This window comes from Dermacentor silvarum, chromosome 11, assembly GCF_013339745.2.
Source record: "Dermacentor silvarum isolate Dsil-2018 chromosome 11, BIME_Dsil_1.4, whole genome shotgun sequence".
Classification (NCBI taxonomy): Eukaryota; Metazoa; Arthropoda; class Arachnida; order Ixodida; family Ixodidae; genus Dermacentor; species Dermacentor silvarum.
This window is the reverse complement of record NC_051164.1, coordinates 4,461,889-4,478,804: the sequence shown is the minus strand read 5'-3', so window position 1 is coordinate 4,478,804 and position 16,916 is coordinate 4,461,889. Positions and strand designations below refer to the sequence as shown.

The 16,916-nt window shown below is 50.1% G+C and overlaps 1 protein-coding gene across 1 annotated transcript in view; it reads left to right on the top strand.

The window, feature by feature from the left end:
* Positions 1-16,916, top strand: part of LOC119433600 (myb-related protein B-like) — a 200,707-nt gene that overhangs the window by 83,160 nt on the left and 100,631 nt on the right. Inside the window, exons 8-9 of the mRNA XM_049659049.1 lie at positions 6,663-6,838; positions 11,974-12,116. Coding sequence (XP_049515006.1) covers positions 6,663-6,838; positions 11,974-12,116 — 319 coding nt within the window. The remainder of the gene's footprint in view (positions 1-6,662; positions 6,839-11,973; positions 12,117-16,916) is intronic.

The following is a 16,916-nucleotide window of genomic DNA, read 5'->3' as shown; positions in this document are numbered from 1 at the left end:
TTGTTGCATGATTGTTCATGGAATGCCACTATTGATTAGGTTGGTGGTAAAGCAGCAAGGGCTCTTAACTAAAGGGAAACTGAGACATCCACCCAAATGTAGCAATTGCTACAATGGAAACCCAACCGGGTTCCTCGAAAGAAAGCTTCGCAGTTGAAGAAAAATTCGTCCTGGTCCGGGACTCGAACCCGGGACCACCGCCTTTCCGGGGGGTGGACTGGTGGTGGAGTTGTCGACAAATTCGACTTCGCCCTGCCATCTGCTAGCCGCCTGGTTAGCTCAAATGGTAGAGCGGCTGCCCCGGAAAGGCGGTGGTCCCGGGTTCGAGTCCCGGACCAGGACGAATTTTTCTTCAACTGCTAGGCTTTCTTTCGAGGAACCCGGTTGGGTTTCCATAGTAGCAATTGCTACATTTGGGTGGATGTCTCAGTTTCCCTTTAATTACTTATCTCCACCTAGCGGATTTCCACTGAACTATTACGTCATACAGGGCTCTTGACTTTATCCAGCGGAACCTGAGATGGGCACCCCAGAATTTAAACAACACACGTATTAGGCCGATTTTAGAGTGTATACGCATGTCCTGTATGGGACCCGATGCAGGCCAGGTCTATAGATACTAAGCTTGAAAAAATTCAGAACAGAGCTGCGCGGTTTGTTTTAGGGCGGTACAAGCGGACAGACAGCTGTACCGCTATGAAAACAGAATTGGCTTGAGAATCGCTTTCGTCGTGCAGGAAAAAAACTGCGGTTGAAGTTTTTCTTTTGTATTTTTCGTGGTAACACTGGAATTGCTTGTAATAACTGCTTTCATGAACCCAACTACATAACCAGTCGAAATGACCACCGACACAAAATGTAAGAGTACCGTGGAAGGACAACAATGTTTTATTATTCGTGATGACTATCAGAGATTGGAACCGGCTGCAAGAGACGCAAGTATGCTGTATAGATGAAGAAGTGTTTTATCTAAGTCTGTAACGCCTTTTTGGCAATGCGGGGCAGTCACTGAATAAAGAATAAAAAATACAGGTACGGGAGGCAGAAAAACAAACGCTGACCTTTCACTTCGCTTCTGGTTTCCTTTTTCTTCTTCTGTTGCAGAGGTGATCATGCATCGCGTTTTTCTTGCTTGCTTTCTTTCTCAGTTGTTCACGTACTGTCAGCCCTATTGGGAGTCTCCATCTTGTTTTTCGTCAAAGTATTTTGTGTTCAGAGTGCATTTCGCGGTCTTGCCACGAGTGCAACTCTTCCTATGGCGAAGAAGCAGTTTTCTTTGAGCAAGAAAGCCGACATTCTTTGTGAAATAGGAAGGGAATAACCCCATCGTGGCCAAAGAGTGGCATTGACAAAATACTAAAGCATCAATGCGAATGTCAGCTTTCCCATCGACTGCGGTTCGGTAATTTGCAAAATTCTTACCCAGTGGTGCTAACTTGGTTTAAAGACATGAGAGCCCAGAATGTGCCCAGTCTCGGGCCCAATGCTATGTGGCATTTCGTTGCAATTGTGGACATGACCAGCTTTGAAGCATCTTATGGCTTGATCCACTGTTTTCGCCAACGAAACAGAGTAACAACTTTGTCTGGCGAGGTGTAGAGGAAGAAACATTTCTAGGAAATGGTTGGCTGATGTATGCAATGCAGACGAGACGACCCGGCGGCTTTTGGAAAAGACAGTGCATTTGAAGGGGGCAGGAAGCGTTTAGCTACTGTGCTGCAATGCAGCTGGATTGGGGAATTTTCGTCCGCTTTCATTATTTCGCTCCTGAAATGGGCCTTTGGCAGAAAATTTTGAACATGGCTGGTCATCACGCATGCATCCGAGCCTAATGGTGACCACAGTGGTGACTGCAATAGTGGCAGTGTCCATTTTGGTGGCACTAGGGTAGAGTGAATGCGTCGAACACACGTCGTCCCTTGTCGTTATGAAGCTATGTCGTTATGAAGATTATGAAGCTAAAACAGTCGCTTACAATGAATTGCAATATTTACCCTTTTCTAATGTAGGCCATTGGTAGTGCAATCTGACACAAAATGCTGCATTTGCCTAACGCTAGAGCCAGCCAGCTGACATGGGTGGATGCACGGTGTGGGGAGCACACGCTGCCACCTTCTCCCGCGGGCGCTCGCCTGTCGCTTGCGCACGCGTGCGGTAGCCGGGCGGACATCTCGTGCGCGCACAACGCGAGCAGCGGGAGCCGGGCGGACATGGGAGAAATGCACTTTGCCCTCTCCCGGTTCTCGCTCGCCTCTCGCGACACGCGTGCCCACGCGGGAAGAGGGAAATTATCCGGCGGGCGAGGAGGACACTCCCCTCGCGGAAAGGTAAAAAGCTATAAAAGAGCGTGACCGAGAGACCCCCCGGGCCTCTCTGACCTCGCTTGACCTACCTGCCCATATGGATTTACCGGCTGAAACCTATGAGTGACCTCGTTTGCGTGACTACCACACGCCACGAGGCAAGCCTATTTTATTACTTATTATACAGAGCGGACTTCCCTCTGCAAGTGTGTTTTATTTCCCACAGCAATAAACGTTGTTGACTTGACTCGCTTGTTGCCTTATTCGCCCGAACCCTACATAGCTGCGATTATACGCGCTACGGGTTGGGGAACAGCCCCACATTTGAATTCCTACGGCGTCCTGCTGAGGTATATTCCCACTGAGAACGATACAAGTGAGGCGTTTAAGGTGGTGATACCGCGCGCGTTGAGAGGAGCACTGCTACGCTACTTTCATGACTTGTGCATCGCTGGGCACGCGAGCGGCCCCAAGACTTACGTTAAGTTGTGTCGCTTCGCTACCTGACTTGGCATGAAACGGGACGTGAAACGCTACGCCCGATCGTGTCATGTGTGCCAAAGCGTGAAGCCCCGAGGCAGACGACCACCCGGCTTCATGCAGCCTATCGACAGCCAGACTCCCTGGCAAATCGAGGCATGTGTTGTCATGGGACCGTATCCCACAACACCGAGCAGGAACAAATTCTTGCTGGTGGTCACGGATCACTTCAGTAAGTGGGTAGAACTTTTCCCCCTACGAAAACTGACGGCATGGGTGATCATGGATAAGTTGATGGAGGTTTTCACCAGGTTTGGTTTTCTGGAGCAGTTAATAACGAACAATGCGTCCTACTTCACTGCAAAGGTATTCGTTGACTCATGCGCCGCACTTGGCATTAAGCATAAGAAAACGACAACCTACCATGCTCAGTCGAACCCCACTGAACGAGTCAATCGCAACATCAAGCACATGCTCGTCGCGTTCTCTGAAATGCATAAGGACTGGGATACCTACCTTCCAAAGTTCGGGTTTGCATTGCGTTCGACAGTGAACCACTCGACTGGGTATGCGCCTTCTTCTCTCAACCTGGGGAGAGAGCTGCAGAATCCGATGGATAAGGTTGTCGCGGATCGCAGCGGAATGCCAGTCGCGCCGGCAGCACGAGCTGAATATGCGACGCATCTACGTGCCAAGATGACGGAAGCTTTACATAAAGCACGCTGTAATCGCACTGCAAGGGCACAACAAAAGGCGCAGTACGACCGCTCACATCGGAACGTCCACTACGAAGTGGGCGATCTGGTGCTTCGATGCCAGCACGTTCTCAGCGATGCTACCAAACAGTTCGCTGCCTCGCTGGCGCCGAAGTGGACCGGGCTGTATCAAGTGCGAGAGAAGGTTGCCTCACTTGTTTACCGGCTCGAGAACAAGTAAGGAAAGCCGATCGGCGGACCAGTACACGTATGCGACCTGAAACGCTACGTGCCGAGTGATGAGCAGTGGGATGACGATCAGGCCCTCCCTCAACCGCGATCGGTGAGAGAGAGCAGTCAGAACCGAACGGCGAGCCCGCAGCCGCGCTACAACTTGAGTAGCAGGCGAAAGTAATCTGACTGCTAGTTGCGTAACCGGACGACTGCGAGGACCATTCGTAAGTCCGGGTGGCGTTGCATACTGCGTGAGCATACAGCCGCGCCGGGCTGGCACCTTGGTAGTTCCTGCCGGGGAAGCGAACGTCTAGTGACCACGGAGCACCGGGTATGGACGACGAGTCGTCGCTCCAGCAAGTACCCTCACAGGCCACGACGGGAATGTGGCGTGAACGTTCGACGCGTTGGTATGCGGGGTGCGGTTTGACCAAAAACTGCTGTGAGGGCCAGTGCGGTGATTATCTTGTGCTGCGACTCGAGTTGGTGATAATGCTTGCGAACATTCCCTTCGTAACAGACGTCGATGGGGTTCCTGGATGCGGCCAACTAGGCTGCTCATCACAGTGCCGCTCCGTGCAGTTTGCTAATAATAATTTCCAGGAGCAGAGCAAGACGAGATACGGCCATGCGAATTGCCTGCAGTACGCGCTGGAACAACTGATGCCCTTGCAGCACAGACGGCACTACGCCGGCCTTGCAGCCGCATGAACCGCTAGCCGGCGACCGGCAGGCGACCGCCCCCCCCTCCAGCGCAGCCGACACCTGGGGCACGGAACTGAGAGCCACCTTCGAGCCCCGACAACGATCCTGCCCGCCTCGCAAGCACGAGCAGTGCAGTTGACTAGCCGCCTCCAAGTCGGCATCAAGTGTCTGCCAGTTGAGGGTAACATTACCACCAGCCCGACGCTTCCTTGGTTGCCAACCTCGGCGGGTACTCGGGCAAACGGGTGTCCCTAGGTGCCAGCCTCAACGTACGGGGGCCTTCTTAAGGGGAGGAGGATGTAGGGAGCACACGCTGCCACCTTCTCCCGTGGGCGCTCGCCCGTCGCTTGCGCACGGAGCGCATGCGGCGGTAGCCGGGCGAAGACGGGAGAAATGCACTTTGCCCTCTCCCGGTTCTCGCTCGCCTCTCGCGACACGTGTGCCCGCACGGGAAGAGGGAAAGTATCTGGCGGGCGAGGAGGACACTCGCCTCGCGGAAAGGTAAAAAGGTATAAAAGAGCGGGACCGAGAGACTCCCGGGCCTCTCTGACCTCGCTTGACCTACCTGCCCGTACAGATTTACCCGCTGAAACTCGTGAGTGACCTCGTTTGCGTGACTACCACACGCGACGAGGCAAGCCTATTTTATTACTTATTATACAGAGCGGACGTCCCTCTGCAAGTGTGTTTTATTGCCCACAGCAATAAACGTTGTTGAGTTGACTCGCTTGTTTCCTTATTCGCCCGAACCCCTGCGTAGCTGCGATTATACGCGCTACGGGTTGGTGAAGAGCCCCACAACGGATGCCGACAGAACAAGTTTTCGCATAGCATGATGAGGCACTGCTTTCAGTCTTATTACGAAAGCACATTAAAACGATTATTTATTTTACATGTTAAGCTAGTGGCAACACTTCGTGTCACGCGTTCTTGGCATTGTGGAAAATCGCATGTGTCAAAGGAACTAGCAAAGTGGTTATCAAGTTGTGGTGGAGTAGCTTGATAAATTCAGCACATCAAACGCATTATCTACCGTATGGAAGATGAGGTGTCAAGGTTCATCACGGACTGATGATGTCCTGTCCAGTAGTCATGATGATCGACATTAGGTAAAGAAAGTTTCATTCTGTGAAGGTAAAGCTCACTGGTTCCGTTTTTCTTTAATGCCAGAATTGGACGCATGCTACGTTTTTCTTGCAATGAAAAATATATATATATTGGTGCCCGCTTGGTTTTTTCTTTGTTTAGGAGCTCAAGTATTATACGAGTCCATAAAAATTGAGTGCATGTTTACTTTGGGGGTGTGTTATAAATACTTCCAAATGAATTGGTGGTGTTTTTTCGGTCTCTTGTTTAAATTGGACCAATTTCGTTAGTCCAATCAGCGTTGAACTAACAGAAGTCAACTGTAGTACTAACCAAGTACTCCCAAATGCCTTGCCTAAAGAAAATTTCATTGCAAGTGATCAGGGTTTGGCTCCGAAAATCTGGGTTTCCGAGTAATGTAGCATACTGTACTACATTATGTCAATTATAGATAGAATAAAAGTTTTTTTGGCTTCCATTTTGTGTTTGACCATGCATAGTTGACGAAGTGAAGTATTTGACAACTGTAAGAAAAACATTTGTATTATTGAATATTGACTGTTCATTATTGAAAAGTTTTGAATTCGCTCACACCGCTAGAATAAACTGATATAGAGTGATTTGATGGAAATGAGTTGCTTGTGGCACAGCATCCGTTCTGCTTGGTCTCAGTGCTACACACCATCGAAGTTGTTGCTCAAAGTCAGTGCATGTCCAGGAGGTGCTGGAAAAGGATTCTGTACTTGGCTTTAACTGGTACGAGGGTAACCTTGTAACAATTTACTGTCACCTTTTATAGAATCCTTATTTTCAAGCTCCTTTTTTTGAGGATCACAAGCTTGTACCATGTTGCTTCTGTGCTGTGGAATGCATGTGCCTCTCGTGTGTCCAGCGTGCTTGCGTCAGCTTGTGCACACGCACAAGAATGGGGTAGGATGGTGTTAGGACAACGGCAACAGCAGCTACACAACTTCTGGTCGTCGATGGGATTGTAAAAAATCGGTTGTGAGTGCAGTGCCAGTGGTGTCTGGTCCCGTGTTCTTTTTTAAAATTTTTATTTGTGCTACAGTGGCTTCACCAAGTGTTTGCTCGTGCCAAGGAGGAGTTCTTGCTTCTTTTGCTACTGAGAATGCTTGCCAAGAACCAGCTTGCCGTGCAGGGACATCAATGTTGAGGAGCTGGAGACTGCTACAGCAGCAGCAGCAGCAGCAGCTCCCAGCCCCAGCGTGGTGCCCGACAGCAATGGCTCATTTGGGCAGCTGACTGCGTTGGACCTGGTCGAAGGCACCTGCGTCACGCCTCACGTCACCCCAGTCAAGTTTGCCACATGTGCAGGTGGGTGTGTTCAGCCTGGCACCCTTTGAATGTGCGTCAAGTGCAAGCTGCGCTTTAGCTGCCTGCTTTCATTACATACCTCGATTTAACGAATTCGATAAAGTCGGCACTTGTTATATAGAAATTTCGCTACATTGAAGTTCGATCTTGCTTTCAAAGAAATACAGTCACTAACCAAGTTTTGGAACCAACAAATGGCTGTATAATCTGGCTGCCCGAAAAATAAAATTAGTTTCGTATCAGTTTTGGTGACTGATAGTTGGCAACCAAAGCCACAGTTTGATGCTGGGTCGATGCAGGTCTCTCCACAGCAGGCCTGTGGCACTTGGAAAGCCCCCCCAAAAAATGCAGGTTCAATGCATTGTGGTAATTGGTGCTAGCAAAGCTTTTGCGTAGACTCTGGTGTCGTGGGTTGCAAACGCAACCTTCGTTGTCACACTGAGCTATAGTCCAAAACAAGTCAAGAGAAATGTGGCTTTTCCCCTCCAAAGGACCGCCCTTCGAGCGAATGGTGTAGCTGCCGCGTCGCGGTTGCAAAAAAAAAAAAAAGAAGTGTCCCGGCCGGCGACACATTTCTGTCGCGCCGCGGTCGCACAAAAAAAAAAAAAAAAGGCGTGTTCTTCCATGCTTACGGCCTCTTATCAAAATGACCGCCTCCGCAGTTTGCGTCTACCCATTGGCGTCGTCAGTGAGATCGTGCTCTCTTAAGCTGACTATCGTGCCGTTCAGTCATATCCTACGGTGAATTCCGTGAAAAGCCTCGTTTGTGTGTTGTGAGCAGTGCACACTCGGTAACGACGATCGCTCTGGCGTTTCATCTTCTGCGTGACCGCTCAGCACCGTCGGGAAACAGCCATCGCTGCAGTTTACTGGAATTCAACTCATTGCTTCAATTGACAAATAAAGATGTTCGCTCAAAATAAATGTGTCCTTCGGAACTACTTCAGTGTGCGCACTCGCAGAGACCTGGCTTCAACAGCGCTACTATGTCACGTTCACGCAGCGGCACCATTGGCTGGAAGCGGCTGCTTTTACGGGGAAATTTCTCTCGACTTGTCTATAGATGACACCTGCTATGGTCACCTCACCTGCACACAGCCCAACAATGCAGCGTCGGAGGCTGCAAAGAAAGCTTCACTTTAAATCTCGTAGAAACGACAAATGTCCTTAACAGCAATATTGATCACAGCACCCGGCACCAATGATTTCCCGGCACCACTCGCGCGTAGTTGCTCAGTGGCTATGGTGTTGGGCTGTTGAGCACGAGGTCGCGGGATCGAATCCCGGCCACGGCGGCCGCGTTTCGATGGGGGCGAAATGCCAAAACACCCGTGTACTTAGATTTAGGTGCATGTTAAAGAACCCCAGGTGGTCCAAATTTTCCGAGTCCTCCTCTACGGCGTGCCTCATAATGAGATCGTGGTTTTGGCACGTAAAACCCCATAATTTAATTTAATTTTTGATTTCCCGGCACCAATGTTTGCGATCAACAACGCAAAAAATGAGCCAATACAGTAAAGCCTCTTTATCCGACCTTTGTTCATTCGGACTCCTCCCTTGGTCTCGGCAGGCATATGCTTTATTTAATGGCATCAAACTCTCAATAATTCGAGTTAAAAATAAATTATTGCCATTCGCCAGTGCTCCATATTTGATGCTTCGCCTTGGCTTGAACTTTGCGCCGACGCGGCATCACCGTACATCTTTATGGCGAGACCATAGTCATGTTCACCTTTGCCCACACAACTTGCACTTTATACAAGACAGCAGAGCACTTATAGAATCGAGGCTTACGATAACGAAGTGCGTCTACATCACATCCGAATGAGCCGCGGTAGCGTGAGCAAGGAAATCTGATTTTCGCTTGGTAGCCGGTGTTGAAGCAAAGTCTTGCCATTTTTATTGAGCTTTCTTCGCCTTCTCCAAAGCTGCAGTAGTTGTGCTGGAACGCTGTCAAAACTGCGTTCGTCCGCAGTCACGGGGCTCGGCACCGGTAGCGAACTATTCTCGGCATCTACCGAAGCTCAAAACCTTTGCTTCCTCTTCTGTTCATGAATTTCATGCTTTGTAACAAACTGAATTTCACATCGTTTCTTGCCAGATTTCGCATGCCCGAGCGGCCCGGGCAGATGGTGAAAATCCAGCAATGGAATGGCATGCTTGTGGTCACGTGTCTTAGTCAACAAATGGAATCAGAAATTAATCCGGAGCTCTTCACTACAGCGTGCCTCATAATCTGAACTGGTTTTGGCACGTAAAACCCCAGAAAGAAGAAGAACGTCGTGACAACTTTTTCGCTGGCTTTTTCTTCATAGCCGTGCAGAGCACGGAGCAGTGCTTCGAAAACTAAATAAGAGTGGCTGTTTCAAAGAAGCCCAAGATGGCTGCAATTAGAAACGGCAACCGTGCACCATGCGTTCATCAGTAAAAAATAGCTTGCTCCCGGTACACAAAACGGCATTATAACCAAAATAATAATCAAAGGGGTGTGAAAAATTTTTGAGATTATTATATAATGTTGATGTAGAATCAGAAAATGGCATTTTCAATAAATAGATTTGTCACGAGCGAAAGCAGACGACGCTTGGTGCGTACGTGTCTTGCGCCTTGGCGCCGTGAAAACAACAAAGATCGGCACCGAGCTCGCGCTCGCGAGGGGCTCGAGCAATAAAGAGGGGTCGGTCAGTCCCTTCCTGGTCTCCACTGTGTCTGGATGCGTCTTACGCTGCCCCGGAACCCATAGAAACCGACGGCCACAACGGCACGTCACAAAATTTCTCCGTGATATTGCAGTCTCTAAGGCCGTGTCCTTTCTGAGGCCTTTCTTTCCTTTTTGGTTCTATGAAATACGAATGAACAAAGTTGTACCGTACAGTCTACTATTTTTACCGGTGAATATGTTCCCAGAAATTGCAATCTTTCAGCACCAATGTTCAGTATTTTGCCAAGCTGAATTTTTCAGCCACTAGATCCTATGTGAACAAGAAAAGCAGGGTTCGCACAGCCCCTTGAAATCCTTGAATATCCTTGATATTGACAGTATAAGTTCAAGGGCCCTTGAAACTACTTGAATACCCGTGGGCTCCTTGTAATCCTTGAAAATCCCGTGGGATTTGTTCCGCTAGAGGAAATTAACGATGTACCTCCGCAAGTCATGCTGATATTTAAGGCCCTTTCGCTTACGAATGCCCATGAAAACAAGCTGTGTTGACTAAAGGGCAACATCAGGAAGTTTCGGTTTTAAATCTCGCAGCCCCTACGTCGTCTGGCAACTAATATGCATTAAAATCCAATCCAATGCGAGAGATATCGCTCGCTCGGCTTGCGTATAGTGCCTAGAATATACTCTAGTGTGCCGTCCACCGAGAGTCTCCAACGCGGGACGGTGGCGCGGGCTGTGATGCCTGCCGCCGCGGGCCACCAGACGGCGATGCCTGTCGGCACCATGCTAAATCCTGCGGTGTTCGACTCGCGTTCGTTTGCGATGCGTTGATTGCTACGCGTCGATTGCAATGCTTAGTTCATTTCTCGCCTTGCTGCCGCTTTCGTTGCAGTCTTTTCTTATTGTGAGTGGGTTTTTTGCATCTATGTGTGCACTCGTCTGTCTAAAGAAACTTTGAACAGGTCGCGAAACCGCGATTTCCCAGAGACGCGGAAAGAAACGGCTCATCTCATTACCCAGCGCGTCCGCAGACCCCGAACGTATTGCGTATTGGGACAAGAACATAAGAGGCAGATCGCCGGGCAAATGGGGAGACTCGCGTCGTATCTTGCCTGAAGTCCGCCCATGTCTCAGCATGGTCCGGCACAGTCTCGAAGTGCAGCGCACCAAGCGGCCGGCGGCGGCAGGCATCACACTCGGTGCTACCGCGACACCCGACCTCCTTGAATTCTGCCTTTTTGCATCCTTGAAATCCTTGAAATGTCCTTGAATTTCCAGCCAAATATTGTGTACGAACCCTGGAAAAGGCGTGAGGCATGCGCAATAAAGAGCAGTAGGTGCCCGCCTCGGCAACTTTTGTGCAGTGTTCACTCGCACGTGTCACGTTAAAATACTGACACGAACTCGTTTTCCTCTTCGGTGCCCAGCAAATGTGCTCGTCCCATTCACAGCTGTCATCGCCAATCCTATTGCGATGAGCAACTTCAACTATATGTTTCGCAACGCGTGTGGCGTAGTGTTGGAAGCCTACTGCATGCTTTTAATAGCTGATAACCCAAACGCACCGGCCTTTCCTGTTGCAGGCACCACAAAGTGTGCACGTTTTGTTGCCCTGGTGGCATCATATTCTGACATTGCTCGCCAGATTGATTTTGTTTCGGACTCCACAATAGGAAAAAAAAAGTGCATCTTGGGTTGCTTGAACCTCATCGGTATGTCGACATCTCGTGCCGCAACAATTCACGCCGAGTGGGCACGCCCGAAGAAGCAAGGAAGGAGTGCAGCTTGCCGAAGCTGCAAGAATAACAATGTGGCCCACCGGCTATTTTATTTTATTTGTTGATACTGCACTCCCAGGAAGGGACTTTCGCAGGGTAGGCGTACAGATACAAGCATGGATCAAACAACATTTATTTTAGCTATTTGCACAATGCTTCGTATTGTGTAGATTTCAACTACAGTTCAGTCTACAAATGAGCAAATTTGGCGCCTTTGAAAATGGTTCTGCCACGTCTAATATGAGAGCAAGTTCGTAGCTGTACTGTGCTACGAAGTGTAGGGGTGCATAAAGCTTTCCAGAGAATACGTCCAACCTCAACCAAAAACAATTTTTTCCTTAAGTGAAAAAAATTTGTCTGCTTTTGGTCTGCAGAAAATAATATTTTTATATTTTAGTTCACTTGTCAGTTGACTCAATACCCTGCTCGAGACTGCTCTAAAGCCAGAAACTGCTCCAAGCCGCTCCAACATAAAATTTTGCCTGCTCCAAAACAACTTTAGGCTGTCCCACTCCTGTAAAACTTTAACGAGACCGTTTAATAGATGTGCTAATAAAACATGCATCATGTGCCCCGCACTCGTGCTCAAAAATGTCGTCTGCAGACAAAGTTGTGGCCGCACTCTGTGAATGGACGAACATGCCTGAGAATGTCGGTTGTGCCTCCTGTACTTAGTGTCTTCTGCTTTTGCCCAGATGGTGCGCCATCACAGCTCGGGGATGTCACCAACACCTCGGAGGTTCACGTGGTCTCCTCGACATCATCGCACTGCAGCAGTGCAAGCAGTTCCCGCCTCGTCACACCACCCATTCTACGGCGGGGAAAGCGGAGGCGACTGGTTGGTCCTTTTAATTTAATTTAATTTTCGTATTTTTTATTTCCTCTTTTTCCCTTTCAGTTTCTTGATCTGGTGAGGCAAGTGACAGCGCCTGTCTCTTTTAATGCGATTGCAGTAGAACCTAATTGATACTTTTTTTTTCAAGGGTCAAAAAAAAAATTTCACATTGAAGAAGGCCACTTATTGCCTGAGCAATGTCAGAAACAGCTCTGTGTGCACGCATAATGAAGGGACGCATACTATGTAACGTGACAGTGGCCCCATTCTACTCTTAATACGCTTCACCTCATAACTGTATTGTGGCGAAGCTGATTTCAAGGAGCCATCAAAACTGCAACTCTGTTGTGGCACGCTTATCGGGAGGGGCTAACAATTGCATACTTCTGGCATTTCGTACTGCCTCTGCACAGCTGCAGCTACGTAACCACCACATTGAAATGTAATCTAGGTGCAGGAACATTACAGAAAATGCTGTCATTTCAAATGGGACCATAATACATAGGAATCACTGGGCTTTAGGTTGAAACCGTGAAAACATGATGTAGCAGCCAGAAAAACTTAACAGTGAAGAACGTATGAATGGCGTTTCACTTAGGATTCTTGGTCTACTTTGGGCACTTTGAGTCTATCTTACGCCTTCGTGATCATTTCATTAACAGGATATATATCAGGATATGCATGACATGACATATATATCACTTATACTGTCGTATCGTGATTGTTTCTTTAACTAGATATACTGTATATGTAAGGGCTGCACCCCGTTTTTCCCAATACGTATCCGACAAAAAACGTAAGGGTCGCACCCACCCTTTCCTCGACTCGCCCGTCTTCAAAATGCGCGGGCATGTGCAAGCTTCCAGGTGCCGTCGACAGATGAGAGAACGCGATCCTCGTCGTCCACCACAAATACGCAACAGCTGCGCCGTGTCGGCACAGACATGACTGTTATTCCGGCGGGCAGCTTCACAGGCATGCTGCAAGCACTGGATGTCGGCCCCTTGGTTGAATTCCGAAGGCAGTGGATGGCCAGCCGCTGTCTCGAGTAGACGCTGACCGGACGCCTCAAAAGTGCATCGCTTGCGACTGTGCTTGGCTGGATCCTTACGGCGGGGAGCTCGGTGTCGACAAACATCGTATCCCGAAATTTGACTGTCACTGACATCTCTGAATAGCTTGGACGGCGCCGAGATTTGACTTCCTGTGTGATGAGCGTGCACTGCAACACAGCTCCAGCTTCAAGTCTGAGGACTCGGGGAGTGACAACTGTGGAGTGTATATGTCGTATACTGTATTAAATGCTCTTTGTTTGCTAATTGGTACATTGTTCTTCTTGCCAAAAATTTTCCTTTACACATCGCATGTATAGGCCGGCCACACCCTGAAAATTGCTCCACTTATCCTTAAACAAAGTGCGGCCCTTACACGCGTTTATTCGGTACATCTGGATACTGAGTAACATGCATGCATGCATCAGATAACATGAATGACGTGCATGTTAGACATGTTTAAGACATGCGTGTTAAAACCATTTAACACTTGCGTGTTGCATCGCGTCCAGCTGCTGTGTGAACACTGGCGGCAATCTTATAGCGTGCACGAAATCACTCGGTGACTTGATTGACGGAGTGCGTGAACATAGGGGTTGGAGTCAGACTCGTCGTCACTTCCGCTGCTGCCGTCGCCTCCGTCAGACAATGCTGCCGTCTGTCTCCACAATGATCGTCTCGTCAGAGATCTCTTCTCATAAGGAGGCTCTCAGAAACTCCTTCATCAAAGCACCGCCTGTTTAATCGTCAGCGGCGACGTGCTCCCAGATCTGTCAGCGGCTTCAACCGTGTTGGTTTCACTATCATGGGAGGCACTCTGGCAAAAACAGTTATGGTGGAAAAGGGTATCTCACCCTTTTTCTATTTGATCAGCATGACCACTGGTTCGAGCCTTCATGATAGCAGGTGCTCCCAGTTTTCAGAATCGTCAGTACAGTCACTTATATCGATCCCAGATAGCGGTTATAACGACCACATTTCAGTGCATTTACGATTTTCCGACCCCCCTATGGGAACTTCTTCCAGATATAACGAACCTTATTTAGATAGCTGTACTACTTACAACGATCACTTCCAGCGCGGTCATGGTAACAAGAGGGCACACACGAAATGCCATAGCATGGAAGTGCGACCAAACTGGGCGTATGGCAGCACACGCCCACACCAGTCCTACCGCGACGATGATACGGCCTTCGGGATTAGTGAGTAACCGCTTCCCGCGGATTTTGGAAGCGGCGATAAAGGTCACATGTGGTCACGCATTCCCAAGGCGCGTGACCACACGTGACCACGGCGGAGGCGTGCCACATGTAGCGGCCAGCGTCATCTTCATCGGCCACCTTTTATTTATGGCGTGCTTAGGTGCATGGGTATGCGCATGTGCCTCGTTCCTCGTGCTGCGAGGTTAGAAAAAGAGAAGAAGAATAAAATATAGTCTCTTCTGCTCCTGTCATCGACCTGAACGGTTCCTTGTTCTTTCGCTCACCGACTCGCGCATTGTTATAGTGGACCTAACCTCTGTCCCCGTAACGTGGTGACCCGGACGTGATCGCAAGGCAAGCACTACAGCATGGAAGGGACCACGAACAAAAGACCGGCGATCGGCGAAAAGGGCATCGTCACGGTGCAGATTCACCTGCCATCGTTTTGGCCACAGAATCCTGCTGCCTGGTTTACACACGTGGAGGACCTGCCGCGGTGGTGAGCTAAGGCGTTGCGCTGCTGAGCACGAGATCGCGCGATCAAATCCTGACCGCGGCGGCCGTATTTCAATCTATTCGAATTATGTATTTGATGTATTATGTATTAAGTATTCGATGAATTATGTATTCAATGTATTCGATGTACTGCCGCCATGCCCGATCCAGACAGTTACGTTCGCAAACTCCGCTTCCTCTTTTCATGCCTGAATCCTTGCCCTAGCCGGGATGCATCATCGACTGGCGTTTTTGTCAGCAAGGACATGACTACAGCGAGCCAAGTTTTCGTCTGGCGTGAAGGCATCCGACCATCCCTTACGCCTCCCTACGACGGCCCTTTCAAGGTGCTCAACCGGACAGCAAAAACTCAACATCGAGCTCAGCGGATGCGCAGAAGTCGCGGCTATGGACAGAGTCAAACCCGCCTACCTGGCGACCTCGCCAGCCAGCATTATGCGCTTTCAACCACTTCACGACCGCGGAAACAAAAAATTTACCCGACCGCCTGACTCCAAAGGCCGTTTCTTGGGCGCCCATGCATCGCTGCGCTTCTAAAATGGGGGGAGCCCTCTAGCAGCAAGCGGCATCTTCATCGGCCGCCTTTTATTTATGGCATGCTCAATTGCATGGGCATGTGCCTCGTGCTGCGTGCTGAGAGGTTAGAACAAGAGATGAATAATACAGTTAAACCTGCTTATAACGAACCTCCATATACTAACAAATTCCTGGATATAACGAAGTTTTTCGATTCCCCGCCGTTACTCCATAGAAGCACATGTATTTTAGACCTCTACGTAACGAAGTGGCAGCGGGAGACCCCCTCGATGTAACGATTTTTCCCCTCCGACCACCTAGAGATTTCGCCCCAAATTTTGTCATTTTTGCGGGAGCAGCAACCAGAAGCACCTTCTCCGCCACGATGGAATTCGAAGCGAGCGCACGTGTGCGTGCGTGCGTGCGTGTGCGAGGCGACCCTGCATCCCTCGACCCGGCGATCTTGCCGCCGCGGGTATGACCTTTCCCCCTCCCTTCATTCAAATCTGATCCTCCCGCTTGCTGCAGCTGGCCTAGCCCCCCAAGCCGGCACTCTCTCCTTTTCCAGCTGATGTTGCCGACGCGCTGTTACACGCTGTGGCACATCAGACTCGATGAGCGCGGACACGTGCTGTCAAACGCTGGGGGCGTGTGGAAGCGCCGCTGGAGAAGCGAGCGAAGTGACCTTCGTGCTGTTGTCATCGCTTCAACGCAAACATGAGCGCCGAGAACACACAGCACGCAGAAACCTACCAGCCGCCAACGCACCAACACTGCTAGACTCTGCCCCAACACAGATCGCTTTCAAGATATGGCCTGCGCGATCGCGCGCCGCCCCGCGACCGCGCGCAACCCCCCTCGCTTCCTCGCCGGTGCCTCGAGCGCAACGGAAGAAGGCATGCTTCCTCCCTGCTTTTCTTGCGCGTGCGAAATTTAGACGCGGACGTCGGCTCCCCTCGCACGTTTTCGCTCGCACATACAGCATACGGCGCGCGGCGACTGCGTTATCGCCCTTGGACTTTCGGGTACGGCCACGCTAGCGGCAAAAACACGCAGCAAAAACACGCAGCAAAAACGCGCGTCAGAAACGCGCGGCATAATGCGGCATAAGCGGGAGGAATCGGGGGTCTGGCGGCGTGCCGCGCGAAATGGGTGCTGCGGCAAATGCCGCGTGCCGTGAGATGAAGAACCAATCAAGAGCGACGAGGGTGACGTCACGGAGCCATCACAATCGGAACGCCGCCGGTCCGCGCCGGGTTCTTAATAGACGATCGTCGTCTCTCGCATGAAACGAGCGCTCGCGGTGTTGCTCGCCCGTTCGGAGAGCGCGGGAGATCTTATCGCACTGCCGCGCGGCTAGACGCGCGTGCCACGGTGGCCTCGCGGCAAGGCGCTGACGCGCGGCAACTTGCCGCTCGCTGCATGACGCGCGTGTTTTTTGCCGCTAGCGTGGCCGTACCCTTATATACGGAATATCTGAGCCAAAACCAATTTTAGGGCCACAACGCGTCATGGAC